The 25,190-nt window shown below is 36.7% G+C and overlaps 1 protein-coding gene and 1 long non-coding RNA gene across 3 annotated transcripts; one reads left to right on the top strand and one right to left on the bottom strand.

The window, feature by feature from the left end:
• The first annotated feature begins 447 nt into the window (after positions 1-447).
• On the top strand, positions 448-20,819 carry LOC127430334 (RING finger and transmembrane domain-containing protein 2-like). Of its 2 annotated transcripts, none has more exons than XM_051680071.1 (11): positions 448-585; positions 2,967-3,044; positions 3,451-3,809; positions 4,245-4,367; positions 4,630-4,706; positions 4,991-5,091; positions 5,456-5,609; positions 14,304-14,453; positions 19,211-19,276; positions 19,470-19,571; positions 20,454-20,819. In XM_051680071.1, the coding sequence occupies exons 1-11, from the start codon at positions 488-490 to the stop codon at positions 20,586-20,588; spliced, it is 1,443 nt and encodes a 480-aa protein (XP_051536031.1). In that variant the 5' UTR covers positions 448-487; the 3' UTR covers positions 20,589-20,819. The 2 variants fall into 2 exon arrangements, with proteins under 2 accessions (XP_051536031.1, XP_051536036.1); XM_051680076.1 differs by lacking the exon at positions 448-585 and adding an exon at positions 1,105-1,250.
• Positions 20,820-21,647: 828 nt separating this feature from the next.
• Positions 21,648-24,724, bottom strand: LOC127430709 (uncharacterized). The gene is made up of 2 exons (XR_007895478.1): positions 24,234-24,724; positions 21,648-22,953 (listed from the first exon to the last, which is right to left on the bottom strand). It is a non-coding gene; the product is annotated as an uncharacterized LOC127430709 (long non-coding RNA).
• Between the last annotated feature and the right edge of the window lie 466 nt (positions 24,725-25,190).

Below are 25,190 nucleotides of genomic sequence, written 5' to 3'. Positions count from 1 at the left end.
TTCTAGAAATGAACACTGAGAAAATAAAGAATAAATAAAAATACAATAAATAGCTTAATAAACATCAGTACTGTTCGTATAAGTCAATTGCTGACCACTTAAATAAAGAATAAATAAAATAAAAATCAGTACTGTATGTTTAGTATCATTCAATTGCTGACCATTTAAATAAAGAATAAATAAAAATACAATAAATAGCTAAATAAACATCAGTACTGTATGTTTATGACAGATTTCACAGTATATATTATTGTAATTTATCAAATATATATTATTCATTAAAAAAAAAAAATAAATATATATATATTTATTGACTATTGGTATGGGCCAAAATTATTAATACAAAAGGCTATTGGGATGGGACTCATTTCCAAAATGGGTTCAGCCCTAGTGGCTACTGGCTAGACTACACTGCACCTGCATCCCAGGTTGGGTACCAGCATCCAAAACCCAACATACCTGTTTGAGGGTGCTGGTGAGAAAGTAGATGAGGGACAATCCAAACACGACCCCCAGGACCCAACGCTTGCGTAAGAGCCGACGCAGCACCATGGAGGCGTTCTTCTGGATGTGCAGCAGATCCAGGTAGATGCGATCGAGCTTTATAAACACCACTATATCTCAGTTAGAGAGACCCACTTCACACATCACTTACATTACTAACACTCATGTCTGCCAATGAAAATTAAAAATTGCTTTCACAAGCTACCTTGAACAGACACAGGCCGACAAAGGGCTCGATTGCTGTCGTTAGATGGAAAACAGCGCGTTTTGGCAGAATTTAACCCATTTTTATGCGTAAAATGTTATTAAATCTGGTTACACATAGATATGACATTTCATACGGACAGATGCAGCTGCAAAAATGTAAACAAAACCAGACTGTTGTCTAATCACCGGCTGTGTAAACCGAACGGAATATGCGCGGTGATAGTCTAATACAACATTTACGATCACGGGAAAACGAAAATGTTATTTGTTTCGATAACGTATAAATGAGATTAAAACTGTTGCAAAAATCAGACAGCACAACATCAGATCCCTCCATGCGGAAATGCAGAGCAGCGGCGCGTCGTGATTGGCTGCCTGGCGCGTGTTCTTGCGGAAACAACCCGGGTCGCTTCCGCTCTGCGTCAATGAATCAGTTTATAATGGTGGTCTCTTATTTTGTGTTGTTTATGTAAATACATTTCACGAAAAGGACCAGTTAAATGTTGATTTGTGACTGTATATTGTTAGCCATGACAAAGGTAAGATGATCTTGTCAATTTATAACATATTTGATATGATTTTGAGCGTATTAAATGCAATGTTAGTCACTAAAAGGCTTATTACACATTGGTTTGTTTATGTTGTGTACCTAAATATAATTAAGTAAATATATTTTGTATTTAAGTAAGATACTCAGTATTTATGAGATACTTATATGTTACACACACACACACACACATTATATATATGCTGACACACTTGCTCATGTTTTATTATTACTGTTGACCACATTTTTTAATAAAGTCATCAAAATTATGATATAACACAAATGGCAGTGGCGAATTCTCAGGGCCAGCAAAGCCTTCTCTGCTGGCCTAACATGCCAAATAAATAAATATTTTTCATCCTTTCATTCTCAGTCACCTTTTTGCCTATGTATTTTTAATCACTTACCACTCTTAATTAATCTACAAACAAATAGAAAAAAACAAAAAGTTTATTCAGTCAGAATTTATTTCTTGATGCTTACAAGCAAAGCGTGACAACTGTTTCACAAATCACATGCCTGAACCAAGCTCATTAGCCAAAGCAGCGTGTGAGTTTGAGCTCCACCCCGTCAGGCCTTCAGAATTTCTTCAGAATCCCTCAACAGTGCAAATGAATGGGCAACTAAAGTCAGATTGTCAGATTCATCAGCCAATCAGATTGATTTATTTGTTCTTGTGGGTGTGATCTTTAGGATATGTCCCGGTCAAGGCCTTCTAGCTGGCCTTGAGTGACGCAATCACGCTGTAAGTGATGTAATTTGAAAGCATTGTTTATCAGTTGAGTTGCTAGGAGACATTTCTAATGAGAGTCAAACCCCTGCTAAGCTAACGGGAGCATTGCATTCATCAGTTCTGAATATCGGGGAATGGAATGCATTTATGGTCGGAGATCTCAAATAGGAATATCCCTCATCCAACTTGAATGGAACGCAGCATAACTTGCTGACGAAACGAAATTTATTGCAAGCAACATTTAAATCGCAAATTTTATTAGATCGATTTTTCCAGGTAATATAGACCTCCTTGGTAGATTCATATTGAAAAATTATGATTTTTGAATGTCTGTTCGGGAGACGTTCATTTCTCAAAACAGTCATGCTGCAGTTAAAATTAGGCTTGCTTGAGCATTAAGTGTCGTTTCAAGTTCTGTCTTTTGTGCATGGACGTGTTTTTAAAATGTCAAATGGTATTACTAGTTAGCTGTGACATAATGTATGATGCCCAAAGGCATAGGGTGTCTTATTCGTTGTGAAACTGTGTTTTCTTAATGGCATGAATCACACTGAAGGCCTAGACTTAAAATGCACGGCCCGCCACTGACAAATGGAAATATGGGAATTATGTAGTGAGACATTTTTTTAAACTAAACGATCTTGTTTTTTAGCTTTTTTAAACATTATTAAAGCAGTTCCGATATATGTTGCCCCCTTGTTTGCTGCTTTTCCTTCACTATTCGGTCAAGCTCATCAATTTAAAAAGTAAATAAAGGGATCATTTTATTTAGGTCAAAAAATGTGTACATGGACACAATTTATATTAGTCAACATATAAGATCAAAAGGTTTTTTAGATCATTAGAAACATCAATTTAGTCAATGTCTAACATTTAAGAGTGATTTCACAAAAGGGGATTTAATAAAGCATGCATTGAATAAGGGCATGAAACAAGTGTTTCTAAATTGGAAACTGACAGCCTGTTTCTTTGCAGTTTTGGAGCTCCTGGTGATAAAGCGGGTGCCATGCAGAGACGCCACAGCAGCAACACTGAGGGCATGCCACCTGAAAGGTTTAACTTAACTCATATTGTCATAGACATATGTGATAGATCCACAGGACTAATTTTATTCTCTCCTGATGGAAAAGCTGGTCACCAGTGTACTGTATGTTGTGTTTTGGGTGCTGGTGTGCTGTTGTCCCCAACTGGCTTTCTTGATTTCACCAGCCACATTTTGCTGGTGAACAGCATGGCTGTGCTGGTCCATCAGCTAGACCCAGATTTGTGCTTTTTTAAAGAAAATGAGGGATGAGTAAAAAAAAAAAATTTGGGTAATCAACATTATGCCACAAATCCTGTTGATTGATCTTAATTTGTATCAAACCTGGAATATTCCTTTAAAGTTAATCCTGATTTGAGATAGGGCTTGTTAGTTTGGGAATTGCTTGACGCTAACAAACACTGTTTGTTACTGCAGGAATAGAAGTCAGACTCTCGGATCAGAGAGCAGTCTTGATGAAGGAGGAGTGTTTGACTGTCTGAAGCCAGACTCTCCTACATCCCCTCAGCAGCTCTTCTCTGGACTGGTAGGGGTCTCTGCTGGGAATGTGTCCTCAGCTCCTTTCCAGGCTGCAGGGCTAGTTCTGGGTTCTCCCCCAGACGTCTTCATCCAGATGACGTCCGCATCGAGGGATGAAGGCTCTCACAGAACAGAGAGCCAGCCTTACCTTCCTCGGCCTCCTCAGCACCATCATCATCATCATCACCATCATCATCGCTCCTCTCTCCTGCATGCAGCCACTTCAGCTGAGAGACACGGGAGCCGAGATGATGGAGGTGAGAACTTCTGTGTATCCACAATCCACGTCAACATGACTTATAATCATTTATCTAAAAGACTATCTCTGAAATGTTCATAATGTGATGATTTAGTGAACTTTTTGTTAGTATAATGCTAGTTCATCTCAGATGAAACGGTGCATATTTCAAATGGCAAGAGCTGGCAGAAATCGCCAGTTCTTAACTGATTGGCTGTGCTTAGACACTCCAAAAACAAACTTTAATACTACAGAATGCAGGTCAGATGGCTCCTTCTTCTGTAAGTGTGCAGTTCTTTGAGACCGATACCGATACTGGTAAGTGGCCAGAATAAGCTGCCGATAGCCAAAAGTCAAAACTATTGAATTTTATGATTATAATTGGTTATTTCAGTGAAATTATTGGTGTAAAGTCTTTGAAATGTCTTAGATAATGAAAAGGTTGTTCTCTCAGGTGATGATGCCTCTACACCAGCTCCTGCTCTCTCTGAGCTCAAGGCTGTGGTCACATGGCTGCAGAGAGGATTCCCATTTATTCTCATTCTCCTCACTAAAGTCTGCTTTCAGCACAAGCTTGGTAGGTTCCAGTGCTCAACAATATAGGCTAGATTATGAGCTGCCTTTACTATGAATTGAAAAATGCAGCCTGAGCAGTCAAAATCACAGCTGTTGTCACTGAAATTGTGCTTGTTTTGTCTGAATGCATGTTGTGAAATGTAGTATAATGACATGAAACATTGCAAAAGGATGTTTTTATTATGATGGCACAAAGATCATTATAATATTAAATATATTTACAACATTACAGTGTCTTTTCAGCAGCTCTTTGCATTTCTTAGGAATTGCTGTTTGCATTGGAATGATCAGCACTTTTGCCTTTGCTAATTCAACTCTGAAGCATCAGGTTGCTCTGCGGGTAAGATTTGCATGGTTGTTTTTATTTTATTATTTTAACACTTTTATTGATGGAGACAGTAGAGAGATGACAGGAGGTTACAGGGAGAAAGTGAGGCATGGGATGGGGACTAGACACAGGCCCAATTCAAACTCCCAAATGAGCACCATGGCTCAATGTGCACCAACAGCTAAGCCATAGCTCTGACTCGTTGTTTGGTGTTATACTTTGCCCTAATATGTTTTTAGAAAGTTATCTTTGCTACACCCTGTATGTGTCATATTGTGAATGGATTTATTTTTTAGGAGGAGAGGTCTGTGTTTACTGCTCTCTGGATTATGATCTTTCTTGCTGGCAACATTGTGTATCTGTACTACACTTTCAGTGCTGAAGAACTACACAACAGGTACATTCATTAGTAACTATGATTACATGCATTAAACATTCATTCTTTTTATGTTTTCCCGTTTGTTCCTCTTAGGTTCATTTGTGTTTTAGGTTTATTCACTTAAACATCTTTCTAAACGTTCATTTATGCCATTTTGTCATTTTGCAGAGCGATCTCTCATTTTTTGTTTGTGTATATCAGCATTTGTGAGTATTTAGTTTCCCATCATTTTTCATTATTCATATGGGAACCAACTTCTACATTTTGTTTTACATTTCTTTTGTTATTATTTTCTAATACATCCTGAGTAGATGTTATAAAATAATGTGATAAAATTATATATTAATTAAATATTATAATAGAATAATTTTTTCCCCCACAGCCTTTTTTTTGCAAAGCCAAACATCAACAGCTTTGATTTCTTTGACCTGATCTGGGCTGTTGGAATAACAGATTTTGTGCTGAAATATTTCACCATGGAGATCAAATGCTTCATCCTGTCCCTGCCTAAAATGATCCTCGCTTTCAAGTCCAGGGTAAGAAAACAATTCAGTGTTTTTTGTTTTTGTGATCTTTCAATAAACAGTGTAATAAAATGGTCATATACTACAGTAGTACTGTAAAAAAATAAAAAATAATAGCATTTTGAGACGATATTCTTGTCACCACAATTGTACAGAGTGATTATCGTAGACTTTGTCAGTTCGAACCAGTCTGGCCGTTCTCTGTTGACCTCTCTCATCAACAAGGCATTTCCATCCTCCGAACTGCCGCTCACTGGATGTTTTTCGTTTCTGGCATCATTCTGAGTAAACTCTAAAGACTGTTGTGTGTGAAAAACCCAGGAGATCAGCAGTTACAGAAATACTCAAACCAACCCTTCTGGTACCAACAATCATCCACTAGATTATCTAAACTGCCAATCGTGTGGCAGGAGTGCAGTGCATAAAATCATTCAGATACGGGTCAGGAGCTTCAGTTAATGTTCACATCAACCATCAGAGTGGGGAAAAAATTTGATCTCAGTGATTTCGACCGTGGCATGATTGTTGGGTTGCTGGTTTGAGTATTTCTGTAACTGCTGATCTCCAGGGATTTTCACGCACATGGGGGTTGACGCTGTTTTGGCGGCAGGAGGGGGACCTAAAAAATATTAGGCAGGTGGTTTTAATGTTGTGGCTGATCAGTGTATGTACTCTCTCTCTCTCTCTCTCTCTCTCTCTCTCTCTATACATATGGGATATCTTGTGGAAAAAAGTGAATCTCAAAAAAACATGTCATACCCCCATAATTAAATTTTAAATTAAATATAATTTCTGTAATAATCAATTCTATTTTGCATAAAGAAAATTAGGTCTGATTTTGTTCCATTAAGGCTTTCTGCAGTGTGAAATTATTTTCATGAGAATTAAACACATTGCCCCTTCAGTTGTCATTACCGTAATACTGGTGGATGTTTTACTTTGGAGTTTGTTAGTAATTCTCATTATGCTCAATAATCATTCACAAAAGATTCTCATTACTGTAATATATTAATGAAAATCATCTTGTCTGTCTGATTTTTATTTTATTTGAATTAAAATCAGCATAAATTAAAAGCAGTACAACAAATACTACCATGATGTTGAAATACATTACAACTTAATATATAATTATTAAAATTTTTAACATTACAGGAATGAGAATTGGGGGGCTTAATTGAAGATTTTCATTGTGCAAAATATAATATCTAATTTTATACTTTCGATTTTGGGGTGAAATATGAGCTGGACATGTTCTTGACAGGCTCTGTGAAATTCAACCAACCAAAAAGGAGCAATTTGTACCATTAGATTGCCCCCTTCCTCAAAAAATGTACACAAACAAACAAGCCAAAAGACAATGCATGCAAAAATGTCACTTTAGTAATATTAATAATCATATTATGCTGATGGTGGTGTAAAATAGTGGGTGAATGTAAACATATAGGAACAGGTGCAAAAAAGCAAGAATTTGGGTTTGTGGAAAAAAATTCTTGTGTTGGTAAATTTGTATAGGGAATGTTTGATTCTTCTATATGTTTGCAATACATTTATATCTTCAGTCTCATGAGCACCAAAGCTGAGCCATACAAAGCTGCCTAAAACACAATATCAACTTCCCAAAGTTTTTGATCTACCTGTATCAATCCCATGCAGTCTTTATATTTTAGAGTTGTAGTATAATTAGATACTATGAGCTTGGAGGACATCCCAGGTAACTCCATTCAATTCCAAGGCACCAGTTCAAACTGGGTTTAACTGGCAAATAAAACATAATAAGGAGAAAAAACATAATAGTGTGCAGTGTCACCCTGCCTGCGTGGTTGGCTGTTTGGAAGGCAGCATGTGAGCTCATTGGCCCACTGGGGCTAGGATGAGGTCACCTCTCAATGGAACAAACACACTTGCACGCACGCACACACACACACGCTTGCACAATCACACATTTATTGGAGTCTCAGTGTTGCTTCTATAGTCTATTACAACAGAATATGCCGTTCTGTAAACACAACACTCTTTCCAATATTGGGCTGAGTCAAATAGAGGAGCCCAGGCACCATAAGCATTTGTTTGGTTCAAATACACACACTTTGCCACTGCTCTGCCTGGCTGGTGCACAGTTTTTGTTCCTCTAAAGTTCTCTTCCAGGAACCTACTGTTGTTCCTCCCCACATACACTTCCAACTATTATCTCCAACCCCAAATCATCTCCATACCCAGCCCCTTAAACCAAACACACAAACACATACACACTTTCCACCTCTTGTATCATGCCCAGGTGGCTCTCTTTCAGGCAATGATGTCATGGTCAATGTGTAAGGCTTTCCGCTGACTTTCCATGCCTAGCATCTCCACAACTACAAAGACACAACACATAAACATGCATCCATACATGTCAGGATAACCTCTTGCACAATCACACCAGCAAGCCTGTGCATGCCAATTTGAACTCACAATGTCTAAAACACTTCAGTGCACACACAGATAAGAACTGCAAATTCAAGGGGCCAAAAGCTCTGTTCCAAAGTCAGCTACCTATCAGCCGTTCCGACCGAACACGTTCATGCGTTAAAAAAAACCTGGACGCAGCGCAATGAATATAACAGAACACAGGTGTCTCGAGATGTGTTTGAAGTTCTTATTAACTTGGCACGGCATCTCAAAAAATGTGGCATTCCTGCACAGACACTGATAAAAAAGAGAGACCCTGCGCAGTTGTCAAAGATGTCAGCCTAACGCATATTTACATAGGAAAACAATTGAAAAACAGCGCGGATGGACGCAAAAAATGCGTCCGGTGTGAACAGATCCATAGGAAGCATTTGGACTAAATTGGAACCTCATAAGTGACTTTATAGGCAACAAATCTGTGCACCACAGAAGTTTGTTTAGCACAGAGGAGACATGATTCACAATTGAGTAATTCAATACTGTTTGATGTTAGTTTGTTACTAAGTTAACAATGCAGAATACTCTAATATGCATTAAAATACATAGCACACACAAATACTGGGTAAAACAGTAATTCGATAAGACTAATATTGATACTTATTTGGTATTGAATGAAACATAAGTATATTTGCAATATAATTTCTCTTGACTCGTCCGCCATTTCGGATGAGCTTGTCGCAATGTGTTCCAAAGGCCAATGCATACTTCGGTTTTCCGCGTGCCGCTACATCTTGCGCACGGTGTGCGTGATGCAAATTTCTTCCGCAGCACTTTACGCATTTTACACACTTACAGCACTTTATGCAGCATGGACAGTCCGTGTCTCTGCACATTGCCTGTGCGTTGACTGTACTAAAAACTATCACTAAGCAGTAGTGCACATGCGTCGAACACGTCCGTACGGGCTCGTGGTTAAGAGTATACTTTGAAAGGCTGAGAGCTTGACTGTGTGTGAAATAGTATACACTATCCTTGAGGTAGTTATGCCTTGAAGTCCTCCTGGGAAGTTCCTTCATCCAAGCTCGGAAAGTCGCAATTACGATGTGATGTGCGATGAGTGATTTTGATATGAGAGAAAAAATGGACACGTTGGGCAATGTATTTATCTTTTTTTACTTATTTACAAAGAGAAGAAGCTTTTTAATGCTGGAGAGAAGAGGCTGGAAGGGATCATTACATAACAAGGGCCAGAATCAAACCTGTGTCTTCCAAATGAGCACCACAGTTCAATATTTTTGGATCATACTGTGTGCGCTCACTGCTAAGCCACAGTTCCAAAAAAAAATGCTTTGATCAGATAGTGCCCTTGGATAAATTAAACTGTCTCCCATCCTATAGACCTCCTCACAATTACGCTAATTGTTTTCTTCATTGTTATTTTGAAGTCGCAGACACGGCTGTTAAGACTAAGAGGAAATTCACCCTCCCACACAACTTTTCAGTAGCTGGCTGGATTCCAGCTTCAGTTTGTCTAATCACTAAGTTTGAGCGAGTACAGGACTGCAGGGACTCTGGCTAAGATGAATTGCTTGCGTACGGAGGTTACAGATCTCCGTCAGTTAGATTGCAAGTTCCCCAACAGGGTGATTAATCGCTGTCAGGTGGAGTCCAACAAGTCATTTTGCATCGTGCTCTGTGACTCAAGTCACGAAGTAAGGACTTGATGTTGGTGATTACAACTTGAGATATTCATTTAGACTTTCACAACATGGTTGTGGATCTAGGATGAGCAATAACTGACTCAAATATAGACAGTCCTTTGTGAATATTAATAATAAACTTTATTTATAGGGCATGTGTCATACAAATATCAAAGTGCTTTAAAGAGGAAAAAAATGACTTTTTTGTTGTTGTTGCCATATTTCACTTATAAGGGTTTTTTTTCCCAAACCGTTTCTTTGATTAAAATCTGCATAATACAGATGGGATCACGTGGGATTGCCTTACACTAAAAAATTAAAATGTTCAATGACCTTAATGAAATTGAGGAAAACGTTTCCACACAATTAAATACAATTTTTCAACAAAAAATGATTTATTTAAATGGGTTTGATTTAGTCTTGTTGGACGAACTTATATACGAAATGTATTTTATCATATCTTTTAGATAAAAATTTGACAAAGTCATAATTTGAATTATGGTGAGGCAACGGGCATCACATGTACATCTGGTAAAGGCCAATGAAAATTATTTGTAGTCACAACGCAAGTGGATTAATGATGCAGTCACTCTACACTTCGCACTCCACATCCATTCAGATGCATTCGCAAGCTCAAGTGAAGAAATTTTGAATTCTGCTCCAGAAAAAAGTTCAAGCTTGGTGAACTCTGACATCAGATTCGAATAAAGACGTGTGACCAATAAAAGATCTCAATGCAAAAAATACATATTTCAAAGCTGCATGTTTTTTGTTTTTTTTTTCTGCAGGAAAGTGAGTTGACAGTATATTTTAACATTTTGAATATATTATTATTCATTATTTGTGATTTATTATATATTAAAACCAGAAGCCCTTGAGCGTAACATCATGTCCGTCATGGTGTCCGAAGTCATTTGGCATGCTAAAAGCCTAGCGTGGCCGCAGCTTAATTTAACTTGATTGATTGTATGCCAATAAAATTCAGTTGTGGTGGAAATGTTCAAGAATTGTGTTACATTAGCTCATTTTAATTAACTAAATTTAACAAGGAGCAAAAATAAAATTTGAAGAGTGTACTTGTCATACATGCACATACATAAATATATAATATATTTTATATACATCAAAGTAGTTTCTGGTATACTGGATTTAAGTTATGTGGATTTTAAATATAAAGTAATTGTGTCTGGACAGAATGATTTTAATTACTGTATTACGAGTGAGATTTCTTTCTCGCATTATCGCAATGAAAATTTGGGCGGACAATGTGCTTAATTGTCATGAAAACAATATCACAATGCCCAAAAATGTAATAGTCCTGAGAATAGCTTTAATTTTCTTTATGCAAAATATGGTTTCTTATTTTTTTCTTTTGGTTTTGGGATGACCCAGACATTTCTTAGTGAGATTAACCTACAAAACTTTGTTGATTATAATGGAGACAATTTTAGTTTTGAGCGTTGTGTTGCTTGATCTCAGTGTAGACATGGTTTATAGCAGAGAGCTGCATGACGTGTCTTAGCATGAAATCTGCGAGTGTTGCCCTTTGACACTGAAATCAGAGTTTTGCAGCCACCCACTACTTTTATAATGTTATGATTATGGTTTGGGTAGGGGGAGTTTGTTACATTTTATGTGGGTAGCAGGTGTACTGTGTTTCTGCCAGTTTTGTGTGCTGTGCAGCGAAATTGCCAGGAGAGCGCAGAGCGTTGGACTGTGGCCATATTTGAGCAGAAGAACCCCCCATCCCCCTCCCCATGTCACAATCTCTTTAAAGCTTGAGGGTAAAATGTCCACAGTTAATGAACGAACAGATGAGATGTGACTAAGATCTTGTTCAAATTCGGCTTGAGGAAGGATATGTAGTTTGTTTCATTGTTGTCATCTCATCTGTGCTTGAGTGTTTGTCTTTATTAAGACATTATTAAAGGGTTGGAATCATTGTTGGAACACTTGCAAGCATCATAGTGAAATTAATGAGCATTTTGAATTCTGGATGCTCTTTTACAGCATTTTATAGACATCTATCATGCTAATATCGTTCTGTTATTGTGCTCTCTGTGCTATCTGATTTGTCAAACAGAGAATATACTTTTAAACCCTGATTGTATGTGAAGTAAAAAAAAATAAAAAAGTAAAAAACAGATATTTTAAATGTTTTATGAAAAGGCACATTTCAAATAGAGTAAACCTAAGAAAGATTTGTGATATTTGTGACTCAGAAATTAAAACTATGTTTTTTACATTGAAAAATATGTTTGAAAACTTTAAGACTGTTGGTTAAGTTGTGTACACTCGTGTATTCAAGGGCAAGGAAAGTATTTTGATGGTTACACCACTTGACATAAGTTAAATCTTTTTTTTTTTAGAAAATACTCTAAATGTTTTTTCATAAATGCGTGAAACCAGCATGAACTCACACATCACATTTTTATGAACTTGATACATGTGTTTTAAATTTGATTTTTAAAAAGATTTTTCTCTATCACGAACAGCTTAATTTGTCAACAACCCTTATACAGTACCACAAACCTCATGGACATGATGGGTGTTTTAAATAAATGAAACGTGTAGTATCAAATTATTCATTTTAAACAACAAAAGGACTCTTTAAACATCAAATGGAAAAATATATTTTTAAACGCTGTATAGGGGAAGCAATTCACTGCAAATATACAGTACAGCACACTTAATGTAAAGCTCAAATGCAGTTTTTCACTGTATTCATCAAATAGGTATGAATAACTACCAAATACTGGTAGCTACTGTTTTTAAAGTAATTACAGTACAGTTCTGGCAGCAGCGTTGTACAGTATGTTATTGGTAGCAGTTTCACCAGTGATTAACTGTTTGTTTTGTTTTTTACAGCTCTGTAGCTCTTTCTGTTGTAGTACATTTCAGTATAATACTGTATTAATACAGCTGCACACTTTATTTGCAAATGCAACACATAAATATGTTTTAGTACAGTAATCTCTTGTATATTTACAGATGAACTTTTATAGTGTGATGTTCACAATACTATGTTGTTGCTTACATTCCCAGAATGCACTGCGGCATGAAGAAATTACATGGATTATTTACTGGTTTGTTTTTCTGTTGTTTTTGTTGCAGTCTTAGTTACTTTGTTGATTTGTCACTATTGTTGAGTTTTGTATGCTGAGTATTGATATCTGTGTGTGTCTGGCTTACAGTTCAGAAGTTCTCGAGAAACAACACTCAGTTTACTAAACCACATTACAGAACTCTCTTTAAATGCTGAATAATGGCGTACACTATTTGCAAGTTATGATCAGATTAACAGTCAGATCTTAAGTTTTGCTTTTTGACTTCCAAGTAACACAGTGCAACCATTTGCGGTTTACTAAAACACAGTTATACTGGCTGGAAGAACATAACAGAGAACGTCCAAGGTGCCAGCTTAATGGAACACTAATCACCATAATAGTGACTTCAAACAAAACACAACTATTTATAGCAAAACAACAACACTATATAGTGCAAAGAACTCCAATTAATTTTAAATAAAAGCTTTTGTACATGTCCCTATAAACCCCCTAATGCATTGACCAAGCGTACATACTGTACTATATTCAAGTGCAAGGGCTTATCTCTATTGCACCACTGTAGGATCCCACAATGTAGTGCAATACTGTTTTTAAAATATACAGTATTTTTTTTTTTCAATAAGAACAAAATAGAAAGTGAAAGCTTGTACATATTTTAAAGAAATGTGTACTTTTTGTTCATTGTACTTAGACAAGTAAAGGCTGCAGTGTGGTAGGATTGGCTCTAGGATTGTTTTTGTGTCAACAGCATGAACACTAACAATATGTGAGCTCTATTACACTTTGGGTTTAAAAATATATAGTTCAAAACATCACTAGTATTCGCCAAGATGGAACTAGGATTTTTTAATTTAATTTTCCCAAAATGCTTTGCATATAACAGCTATTTAGTGTAAAAAGTCACTTCACAATGAGCCTGCTCTCTATCTCCCAGAATGCAACATTTTTGGCAGCAAACTGTGGTATTTAAGAATTGCAGTAGATTGCTGTTAGAATTTTGCAGTAAATTTGCTGAATTTTTATAGCTGAACACAGTAAAACGTAATTTTTTGCGGTTGCTTCGAGGTTTGATATTTTGTTATCTAATGCAATGACGTTAATATATTTTCAAGTTTGGCTTAAGTGTCCAAATACTTTTGGGGTCCACTGTATATTTATATATTAATTTGAAATAAAAACAGTGATTTTGTAGATAGTTTCTCTTATCTTTTTTTCAGTCTTTTATCCCAGGGTCTGTCTTGTTTTTGCAAAAATCTACATTGTGTGCCCATCAAGGCTGTGATCATCACAGTTTTGAATCAAGTTAACACCACCATGATTCAACTCTCATACGAAACTATTTGATTGATGTAATCTCTTAATTTTTTTAAACTTTGTGGATCATTTTTGCTATCTGCCCTGCTTAGTACCATTCCAACAAAGAAGTGCTGATCTATGAGGCTTTCATATCCCAAGAAATGGATATATTTAGTCAGGCCAGAGACCTTGAGCACAGATCAATGCTTAACTCTGAGGTTTGGGTTCAGATCTGTATCTGTGTGACTTTACAGGGGAAGTTTTATCTGCTGATAGAGGAGCTGAGTCAACTCTTCAGAGCTTTGGTTCCCATCCAGTTGTGGTACAAGTACATCATGGGTGAAGATCCATCCAGCAGCTATTTCCTGGGGGCAACACTGATTATCATCTACAGTCTGTGCAAGGTAGTCTATCTGATTTCTGTTTTATTTGAAACTGTAGCAATGCTGAGGTCACTGGGTTTGATGTCTTTTTTAAATCATTGCAAGTTTTTTATTTTTATTTTTTATTTCTTTATAGTGTTTGGAGCATAAACATCTAATATAATAAAACATCCAATAACATGGATTATTTTATATTATAGTATATTATATTTTATTATAGAGTATATTAATAAATATATTTTATATTGGTCACACTTTATTTACAGTGTCTGTGTTCAGAATCAGAATCAAAATGAGCTTTATTGCCAAGTATGCTTACACATACAAGGAATTTCTCTTGGTGATAGAAGCTTCCAGTGCACAAACAATACAACAACAAGATAGAGATAATAAAAAAAAATTGAATAAATATAAAAAGTGAATAGAACATATATATAGAAATACACAATAAGACAAAATATATACACAGATCAGCCACAACATTAAAACCACCTGCCTAATATTGTGTAGGTCCCCCCTCGTGCCACCAACTCAGTGCCAGATGGGCTGGTTTGAGTATTTCTGTAACTGCTGATCTCCTGGGATTTTCACACACAACAGTCTCTAGAATTTACTCAGAATAGTGCCAAAAACAAAAAACATCCAGTGAGTGGCAGTTCTGCGGATGGAAACGCCTTGTTGATGAGAGAGGTCAGCAGAGAATGGTCAGACTGGTTCAAACTGACAAAGTCCATGGTAACTCAGATAACCGCTCTGTACAATTGTGGTGAGAAGAATAGCATATCAGAATGCAATTCTGAGATGCGGGTTGGCACTGTGAGGGGGACCTACACAATGTTAGACAAGTGGTTTTAATGTTGTGGCTGATCGGTGTATATATATTTATACATATGTACAAATACAAATCTGTTATATACAGATAGTGCAAGGGAATGTAATGGCAGAAGAGGTAGGATATGTTGGATAAATAGACTATGCTGTGTATGGCACATAATTATTGCTCAATGGGGCAGTTTTAACTGTTCATGAGATGGATACCCTGAGGGGAAAAAAACTGTTCTTGTGCCTGACGGTTCTGGAGCTCAGTGCTCTGTAGTGCCAGCCAGAAGGCAACAGTTCAAAAAGGTAGTGGGCTGGGTGAGTGGGGTCCAGAGTGATTTTCCAGCCCTTTTCCTCACTCTGGATGAGTACAGTTCTTGAAGGGAGGGCAGGGGGCAACCAATAATCTTCTCAGCAGTCTGAACTGTCCTTTGTAGTCTTCTGATGTCTGATTTCCTAGCTGAACCAAACCAGACAGAATTGAAGTGCAGAGGACAGACTCAATGACGGCTGAGTAGAACTGTATCAGCAGCGCCTGTGGCAAGTTGAACTTCCTCAACTGGCGAAGGAAGTACAACCTCTGCTTGGGCCTTTCCCACAATGGAGTCAATGTGGGTCTCCCACTTCAGGTCTTGTGAGATGGTAGAGTCCAGGAACCTGAATGACTCCACTGCTGCCACTGTGCTGTTCAGAATGGTGAGCAGGGACAGTGTCGGGGTGTTCCTCCTAAAGTCCACTATCATCTCCACTGTTTTGAGCATGTTTAGCTCCAGGTTGTTTTGACTGCACCAGACAGCCAGCTGTTCAACCTCCCTTCTGTATGTAGACTCATCGTCATCCTGGATGAGGCCGATAACATTAGTGTCATCTGCAAACTTCAGGAGCTTGACAGAGGGGTCCTTGGTGGTGCAGTCATTGGTGTACAGGGAGAAGAGTAGTGGGGAGAGCACACATCCCTGGAGGGTACCAGTGCTGATCATACAGGTGCTGGAAGTGAATTTCCCCAGTCTCACTAACTGCTGCCTATCTGTCAGAAAGCTGGTGATCCACTGACAGATAGAGGTGGGAATAGAGAGTTGCTTTAATTTAGTCCAGAGAATAGCTGGGATGATGATGTTGAAAGCCGAACTGAAAAGGATCCTTGCATATGTCCCTGGTCTGTCCAGATGTTGCAGGATATGATGCAATCCCATGTTGACTGCATCATCCACAGACCTGTTTGCTCGATAAGCAAATTGAAGGAGATCCAGAAAGTGTCCAGTGATGTCCTTCAGGTGGGCCAACACCAGTCTCACAAATGACTTCATGACCACAGACATCAGAGCGACCGGTCTGTAGTCATTAAGTCCAGTGATTTTTGGTTTCTGTGGGACAGAGATGATGATGGAGCATTTGAAGCAGCAGGGAACTTCACACTGCTCCATTGATCTGTTGAAGATATGTGTGAAGATGGGGGCCAGCTGGACAGCACAGGATTTTAGACAAATGGGTGAAACACCGTCTGGGCTCTGTGCTTTCCTTGTCTTTTGTTTCCGGAAGACCCGGCACACATCCTCTTCACAGATCTTAAGTGCAGGTTGAGTAGCAGGAGGGGGGAGGAGGGTGGTTGCAGGAGGTGTTGATGTTTGTGTGAAGTGAAGGTCAGAGCGGTTGTGGGGTGTGAGACTGGTCTTTTCAAATCTACAGTAAAACACATTCAGGTCATCAGCCAGTTGTTGGTTCCCTACAGTGTTGGGAGATGGTGTCTTGTAGTTGGTAATGTCTTTCAGGCCTTTCCACACTGATGCAGGGTTGTTAGCTGAAAGCTTATTTTTCAGCTTCTCAGAGTAGCTTCTTTTAGCCACTCTAATCTCTTTTTTTTTTTAGTGTGTTTCTGGCCTGATTGTACACAGTTTTATCCCCACCTCTGTAAGCATCCTCTTTGGCCTGACGAAGCTGTCTGAGTTTTGCTGTAAACCATGGTTTGTCATTGTTGAATTTTAAATTAGTCCTAGTAGGAATGCACATATCCTCAAAGAAACTGATATATGATGTCACAGTATCTGTAAGCTCATCCAGATTGGTGTCTGCAGGCTCAAATACACTCCAATCAGTGCAGTCAAAGCAGGCTTGTAGTTCCAGCTCTGCTTCATTGGTCTTTCTTTTTTCAGTTTTTACTACAGGTTTAGCTGATTTAAGTTTCTGCCTGTAGGTCGGAAGATGAACCTGACAGTGATCAGAGAGTCCCAAAGCTGCTCTAGGAACAGAGCGATATGCATCCTATAATGTTGTGTAGTAGTAATCTAGTAAATTTCTGTCTCTGGTGGGGCATGTAATGTGCGGTCTGTATTTTGGCAGTTCACAGGCGAGGTTGGCTTTGTTAAAATCGGCCAGAATAATATTAAGTTAGTAATAACTGGGTATTGTTGTTCCATGACTGTGATCTGATCCGCCAGCTGTTGTGGAACTGCGCTCACACACACTTTTGGAGGAATATAAATACTCACTAGAATAAATGAGGAAAACTCCCGTGGCGAGTAGAAAGGCTTACAGTTGATAAAGAGCGCTTCCAAATTAGGACAGCACATCTTCATTCATCTTCGCAATGCGATCCGCTCTGAATAGCTGAAAGCCCGGCTGATGTAACGCTCTGTCCGGAATGTCTTCACTCAGCCAGGTTTCTGTGAAGCACAAGGCAGCAGAGTTTGAATAGTCCTTGTTTGTACGTTGTTACACATATTACATGTTACAAAAATTAATTAAATGTGTATTATTATGCTGCTGCTCAAAACAGTTACACAGTATGTACATATAGTTAATTAATATTACTTAGTATTTGCGAGCAACTGTAAAATAAGTGGTACCCTTATATTTATTAATATTTTAGAATTGTTCATTTTATTTGAGATTTTATCTGTTGAGAACAATAGAAATCAGTTATCAAGAAAATGAAGGCAAGAGACTATGTTGGATTCTTGTATTATTACACTAGTATATATATTTTTATTTATTTATTTATTAGCAGAATTAGCAATGACTCCATTTAATAAGCATTTCATTAAAATGAGTGTTTGGCTCAGAAATCCCAAGTTCTACTAAACCAAACTTTGCATATAGTTTTTCAACAGCGTCTTGTAAGTTATTACAGAATTATTTGTTTCTTCTGACAATTTTCTTTTAACTTTTTTTTTTTTTTTTTTTTTTGGTGCAACTTGTAATATAAAAAAATATATATTGTGGTAAGGAGAGGGAAATGTTTAATTTGTCAAAGTTTCATAGGGATATTTTTTTATTTCACAGGATGTAAGGTCTCAGAAAAATTTACTATAAACAAATGTCCTCTAAAGCATGGGTTTTCAAGCTTTTTAATGCTAAAGACCCCCAAATTTGTTGATCCCCTTGCGAGGGATCCCCTTCCTAAAATATGCAAGCAGCTATATATTTTCCTGTATAAGACCCATTAATACTGTGTGAGAACCTAGTTTGTGTGATAGTGTAAAGACAGTATGTTTTTTATTAAATAATTGGCTTTTATTTTGCATTGTACTAAAGAAATTATTAAAATATGCACTGGAATATTATAAACATTGTGTAAAAAAAAATTCTACACCATTTTAATAGTAAGTATAAACTTAATGAAAAAAATATTTATAGTCTTTAGAATGCAGAATTAAACAGTAATGATATAACATTTTGTAAATGTCTCCTTTTTCATTTGATTTATTTTTATAAAAAAAAATGTATAGGTTTTTCTGATATGTTTGTTTATTTATTTATTTTTTGATGGATTGTGTATTTTTCAAACCTCCTGAAATACGATTATTAAAAAGCTTTGCCTTTATCAGTTATTGTTGTGCATCAGAGATTTCCAAATATCTCTTTCAGAGTTGATTATGCAGGTTATTTGATCATGAAATGGTCTTTGCTGTAAGGTGTCTGTGTGCCATTAGAATGGTCATTGTTATTTTGTTCTTTTTCAGTCTTTTGATCTGTGTGGAAGAATATCTGGCATTAGAAAAGCCTTTGTCATTCTGTGCAACACACAGGTGAGTGTAGTGGCCTGCACTGTCACATAAGCATGCCTTTGAATTCACATTTTTATAGATACTGTAACAGTGTCTTGTTCTGTGTTGACACCGTTGTGTTGTGCATTGACTGTCATGGTTTTATAAATTTGAGCAATTGCGCATCAAGGCAGTGGTTAACCATCTTGACACCATGTGTGCATGTGTTTCACAGAGTTACGGTACGAGAGCCAGTGCTCAGCAGTGCAGTGAGGCAGGGGATGTGTGTGCAATCTGCCAGGCGGAGTTCAGAGAGCCAATCGCACTGCTCTGTCAGGTGAGAGACCTTTAAACCATTTAATCATACAGGAAGTTGCAAAGCACCAACAGACTCTCTCAGCCCCGAACAACATAAAATAACGCATAAAAGGGACATACTTCATTGATGAAAGATGACTGTTGTACGTAAGCTTTTTAAGCTGTGATTACATTTATGATGAACAGTCGTGTTAAACTTGAAAAAGTAAATAGTCATTTAGTGATTCAAATAGTGATTCATGGATCGGAAATGTTTGTTTGCTTCAACCCTTATCATCTTTAAAGGATAGTTCACCCAAAAATAAAAATAATTTACTCATCATCATGCCATTCCAAAACTAAAATTGACTACTTTATTTCTGTATAACAGAAAAGGGTCATTTTTTTTAAAGAATATACTGGCTGCTTTTGTCCAAGAATGTGAGTGAATAGGGACTGGGGCTTTCTAGTTTCCAAAATAACAAAAAAGCACCATAAAAGTAGTCTACAGAAGCTAATAGTGCAATGAACAGACCGAAATTGATCTTCCCCTCCGCTGTAACTCTCAAATAAAATATAAATAAGTCAGTAGATGTGCTGCGTCAGGTTTGTTGTCAAAGACTTGGATTAGTCTATAGTAGTGGGATACTTGTGATAGTGTATGTACAGTATATAAGTTGTATGGTCTCTTATGATGATACTTTTATGGTGCTTTTAGTCATTTTGGAGCTTGGCAGCCCCTGTCCCAATTCACTTTCATTATATGTAAAAGAATCCCCAGGATATTCTTCATAAAATCAAATTTCATGTTCCACAGAAGGAGGAAAGTCATATAGGTTTGGAACAACATGAGGGTGAGTAAATAGATTTTTTGAATTTTCATACCCATCTTGTTGTGCTTCAATGTGTTTTCTTTCCACAGCATGTGTTCTGTGAGGAGTGCTTGTGCCTCTGGTTCGACCGTGAGCGAACGTGTCCACTCTGTCGGTCATCTGTGGTGGAAACTCTTCGTAACTGGAAGGACGGGACCACCTCCGCCCACTTTCAGATTTACTAATCAGAGATGCAGGTGAATGGCAGAGATGGTCTGATCCACTTAAATTAATGAAAGCATTTTCATCATGCATTAAACGTTTCTACATTCCCATCAATAATGTTGTAATGTGATAAAACATGACAATTTCAAGTTGCTGAATGGAATGTACAATACCACCATTTCTTCATATGCGTTGAGAGAGATAAATGTGTTCTTTGTCTCCTTATGCCTGCTATTAAACTTTCAGTAAAATTTGCTAAATTTTTTTTCATGTTTGTGTTCATTTTAAAAAATCTGACACAGAACGAGTTTTGTAATTTACTTTTTTATTTTTTTTTTATTTAAGCTACTAAACTTTACCACATCTAGAATTAATCATTTCCTGCTGTTACAGATATAATTTTTTGGAAAGGTCTAAAATATTTTTAAAGTAATGTTACAGGTTCAATACAAGTTAAGCTCAATTAACAGCATTTGGGGCATAATGCTGAGTTCCACAAAAAATCAAATAAATCTCATCCCTCCTTTATTAAAAAAAAAAAAAAAAAAAAAAAAATTGCGGTTACACTAAGGCACTTACAATGGAAGTCAATGGGGCCAGATACACACTGTTTGAAAAGTAAAGCCACAAGATGTAAACATTGTACATGTTAACATGATTTTAGTGTGATAAAATCGCTTAATAACCATATCTGTGTAAAGTTATATCCAATACCGTGATTACAGGGTTTTGTTGTCATGACAATGAAGTTGTAATATTGGATATAAATTCACACAGATAAGGTTAGTAAGCGATTTTATCAGACTAAAATCATGTACAATGTTTACATCTTGTGGCTTTCCTTTTAAAACAGTGTGTATTTTAATGTTTACTGACTGGCTCCATTGACTTCTATTGTAAGTGCCTTACTGTTTACTATTGCCAATTAACGTAGCAGCTTTGCACATTACTATGGAATTCAACTGATGTGCGGTCACAGGTGTTTGTGTAACTGCTTACAACTGTGACTAATCAGAATTTAGTGTCAGAACTATACATTTTATAATCACTTTTAAAGGACATCGCAGTTTATCTAGGTATATTTTCGGTAAAGCTTTTTTATTTTTTATTAGTGACAAAATTCACAATAACAAAATAGTAGAGGTAAAACATGTTTAAAACACATGGTAGTGTAAACTATAAAAGATTGTAGCTTATGTAAACATCAGTAGCATGCCCTTTGATTCACATTCGCATGAAATCCCAGTCATGAAAAGTTTCTATATTAACACTGACACAAACAATCAAGCCAAAAGCTCTTTATAAAAAGTTCTTAAAAACGATTTGTCTTCATTTGTAAACATCCATATCAAAAACACCTCAAATCATCCTACAGTATAAATATCCTTTCCATTGAGAATAGTACAGTATTGAGAATATCTCATAAAAACAACAAACAAAATCACAGCTTAGATATTGAATGGCATAGTCACATACAGTAGCTTATAACTAAATTTAACAGTGCATTATGCAGAGGAGAGGATTTGGTAACGGTGTTTTTGGTAGTTCTCCTCTGAAGATTGACTCTCTTAAGGTATAGTTCACCAAAAAATGAAAATTCAGTCATCATTTATTCACCCTCATGTTGTTCCAAACCTGTATGACATTCTTTCGTGGAACACGAAAGGAAATGTTTCACATTCATTGTATGGACAAAAGATTAGTGAAAGTGAATGGTGACCGAGGCTGTTAGCCCATAACATTCTGCCTAACATCTCCTTTTGTGTTCCGTGGAAGACAGAAAGTCATACAGGTTTGAAAGAACATGAAGGTGAGAAAATGATGACAGAACAATGCCTTTAATCATATTTTAACTATTTACTATTTTTAACTTTTGCATATCCAAAAAAACAAAACAAAAAAAACAACAGTGCCCAAAAACAACAACAAGAAGGTCATCAAAGTTGAGACAAGGCTCCTATTGCCATGGTGCTAAAAAAGTTCCCTGCAAATGCCAGGGGACAATGACATCAGCCTTGTATTTAAAAAAAATTCCCAGGAGACACAGCTGGGTTAGATTACACTGACCTTAAAGAGTTCTACCAAACAAACGTGTACCACATGACATCGGCTTGCAGTGCTTCAGTGATCAAGAAGACTACGGGATGGATTAAAAGTCATCAGAAGTTATGAAAGTGATCAGCGCGCTTGTAATGTACAGCACAGATGTGTCAGGTGTTTGCATGTTTCCTCTACAACACTATTGCAATAGTTGTGATTTACATGAATGTGAAACATTGACCCACTGTTTGTATGGCAAGTTTCTACATAGTGCAGACTTCACCGGCACCTTCTCCTCTCCGCTAAAGCTCAAGCAGATCATCCCAGGAGAATCTGTAGATTCATCTAATGGAGAGGTAAAAAATGGGAAGTAAGCAGACACTCAAATATTAAATTTCATTGCACCTCTGTCAAATCTTGATTATGGCACATATGTACATATGCATACAAACACTTTCATACTTAATATTTTTAAGTAAATATCGACTATTGTAGACCCTGCTTAAGGGGAGGCATTAATTATGATTTTGGAAGAATTTAAAAATGTTGACTATAACATCAAAAATAACAGCCAATAGAATGTATTAACGTTTACTTATCATGATTTTAAAGACTTTCAGCTATTGCTGGACATTGGTAAGCTTCTTTCAAATGTCATTTTCTCAAAGTGATATTTTGCTCAAACGTAATATTTCAAGTTGTTTTTTTGTTTTTTTTGGCTTCTTAAATGATATGGCATGTAGTTGAGAAGGAGCTGTTGAAAATCTATTGTTTATTTCTTTATTTTAGAATTGTTAGCATTTTATCAGTTATATTATTTCAAAACAGGGTGGGAAACGTTTAATTTGCATGCAGTCAAATTTGCATGCGTTACAAGTTTTTTAATATTATTTTTTTAATCACATTAAAACAAAACTGACATTTTGGAGTCTGTATCACTTTTGATATAATATGAAATATTGTGCATATGTAAAATGATACCTAATTTGCATATTTCATTAGCATTTCATCTGGTTTTTGTTTTTTTTTTCAAAACAGGATGGGGAAGTTTATATATATATATATATATATATATATATATATATATATATATATATATATATATATATAAAACTTTCCCATCCTGTTTTGGAAAAAAATACCAGATGAAATGCTAATGAAATATGCAAATTAGGTATCATTATAACATAATTATATATCTAATTTATATACATATATAATTACATAAAATTATCTAAATTACATAAAATTTACATATAAATTGGTATAATATGAAAACCCTCATTTGCATTTTTTATTATTATTTTTATTATTAAATAGGTACAAGTTATGGGTTTAAATATCACAGTACACACGTTTGTTTTGTTCGTATTTTAATATGGCAAAGTTTCGTTTTGAATAAAGGAAATGAACCCCTGTTCACCTGTAGAACCTTCCCTTAAGTAATTGTATATACCTTACACATTACACATTGTTACTGTTATTAGGCTACTGTAGTAATTAATTGTACTTCCATGATAGCCGATATATTTTCCATTGACTCTGTAATGTAAAGTGTTGCCAAGGATTCCACTGTACACATGAAAATAAAGTCTAATGTTATTGCACTCACTGTTCATTCTTACCTGTTGCTGCTGTTTCTCCAGATCAGGAGAGCGTCATCTCACCTACAGATGTCGCTTTTTTACTAAAAACACGAGAAGCGTTACTTGAATGACTGTGCACACTATTTGGAAGCTTCTGATTATGTTTTCCCCTCCGCTTCTTTCCTCATTCTGGGAGCTTTTGTCGTTTGCGGCCCATCGTTTCTCCAGCTGGTCTCCGATCCAGCGAAGTCGCTGCGCTAACGGCATCTGAGCGCATCGGTGGGCGCTCACAGAGTCGCTGAACGCGCGTAAAGTCTGCTCCGCCGGCAGACAGCACATCCTCCCGCTGTCCCTCTATCTGTTATTCTTTTCCTTCTGAAATCTTTGTTTATACCTGGAGATTCGCGTTTTGTTCGCCTGTCGATGGAACAGTGTGTGTTTGTTTCTGTCGGCTGTATTATTTATTAAAGTGTCACATGGTTTAGGGTTTACATCACCATCTCCCCAAAGAGAGCGGTAATGGTTAACTCTTCAATGTCCTTTTTCTCTCTGATCACGCGCTTTTGTCTCTCCTGCAACACGGGGGTGGTCGTGTAATTCACAACAGTAGCTACCTCATCTGAATTGAATGACAGCCTGAACATGCGTCTATAATGCAAATCGTGTCGTTGTGGCTGCGCTCATAAAGTACTCTACTGACTATATGAGACAATAGGTGGATTCAATAGATTAAAAACATTGTCGTCTCAAAACCTGATGAGCTGCCTACCTAGACAGCATATTTGGTGGGCTTTATTGGTGCATGCAGAATAGAATAACAAAATAGAATCTAACAATAAAATGGTATTGAACACAAAATTTAGAATAGAATAGAATAGAATCCACAAATATGAACCAACGAATTGTCATGTTTTTTCTTGGGGTTTGTTTATATATATATATATATATATATATAATTTTATAGAGACTACATAAAATAAAATGTAAATTGAGCAG

Source organism: Myxocyprinus asiaticus, chromosome 3 (genome assembly GCF_019703515.2).
Source record: "Myxocyprinus asiaticus isolate MX2 ecotype Aquarium Trade chromosome 3, UBuf_Myxa_2, whole genome shotgun sequence".
NCBI lineage: Eukaryota > Metazoa > Chordata > Actinopteri > Cypriniformes > Catostomidae > Myxocyprinus > Myxocyprinus asiaticus.
The sequence above is the reverse complement of the archived record's forward strand: the minus strand, read 5'-3'. Positions and strand labels throughout refer to the sequence as shown.

Bases quoted from the DNA above. Each gene is read 5' to 3' on its own strand.
- LOC127430334 (XM_051680071.1), top strand. From the start codon at position 488: ATGAGGGACAATCCAAACACGACCCCCAGGACCCAACGCTTGCGTAAG. The intron at 5,092-5,455 runs GTACATTCATTA...TTTCCCCCACAG, and splicing joins GCTGAAGAACTACACAACAG to CCTTTTTTTTGCAAAGCCAA. The intron at 5,610-14,303 runs GTAAGAAAACAA...GTGACTTTACAG, and splicing joins TCCTCGCTTTCAAGTCCAGG to GGGAAGTTTTATCTGCTGAT.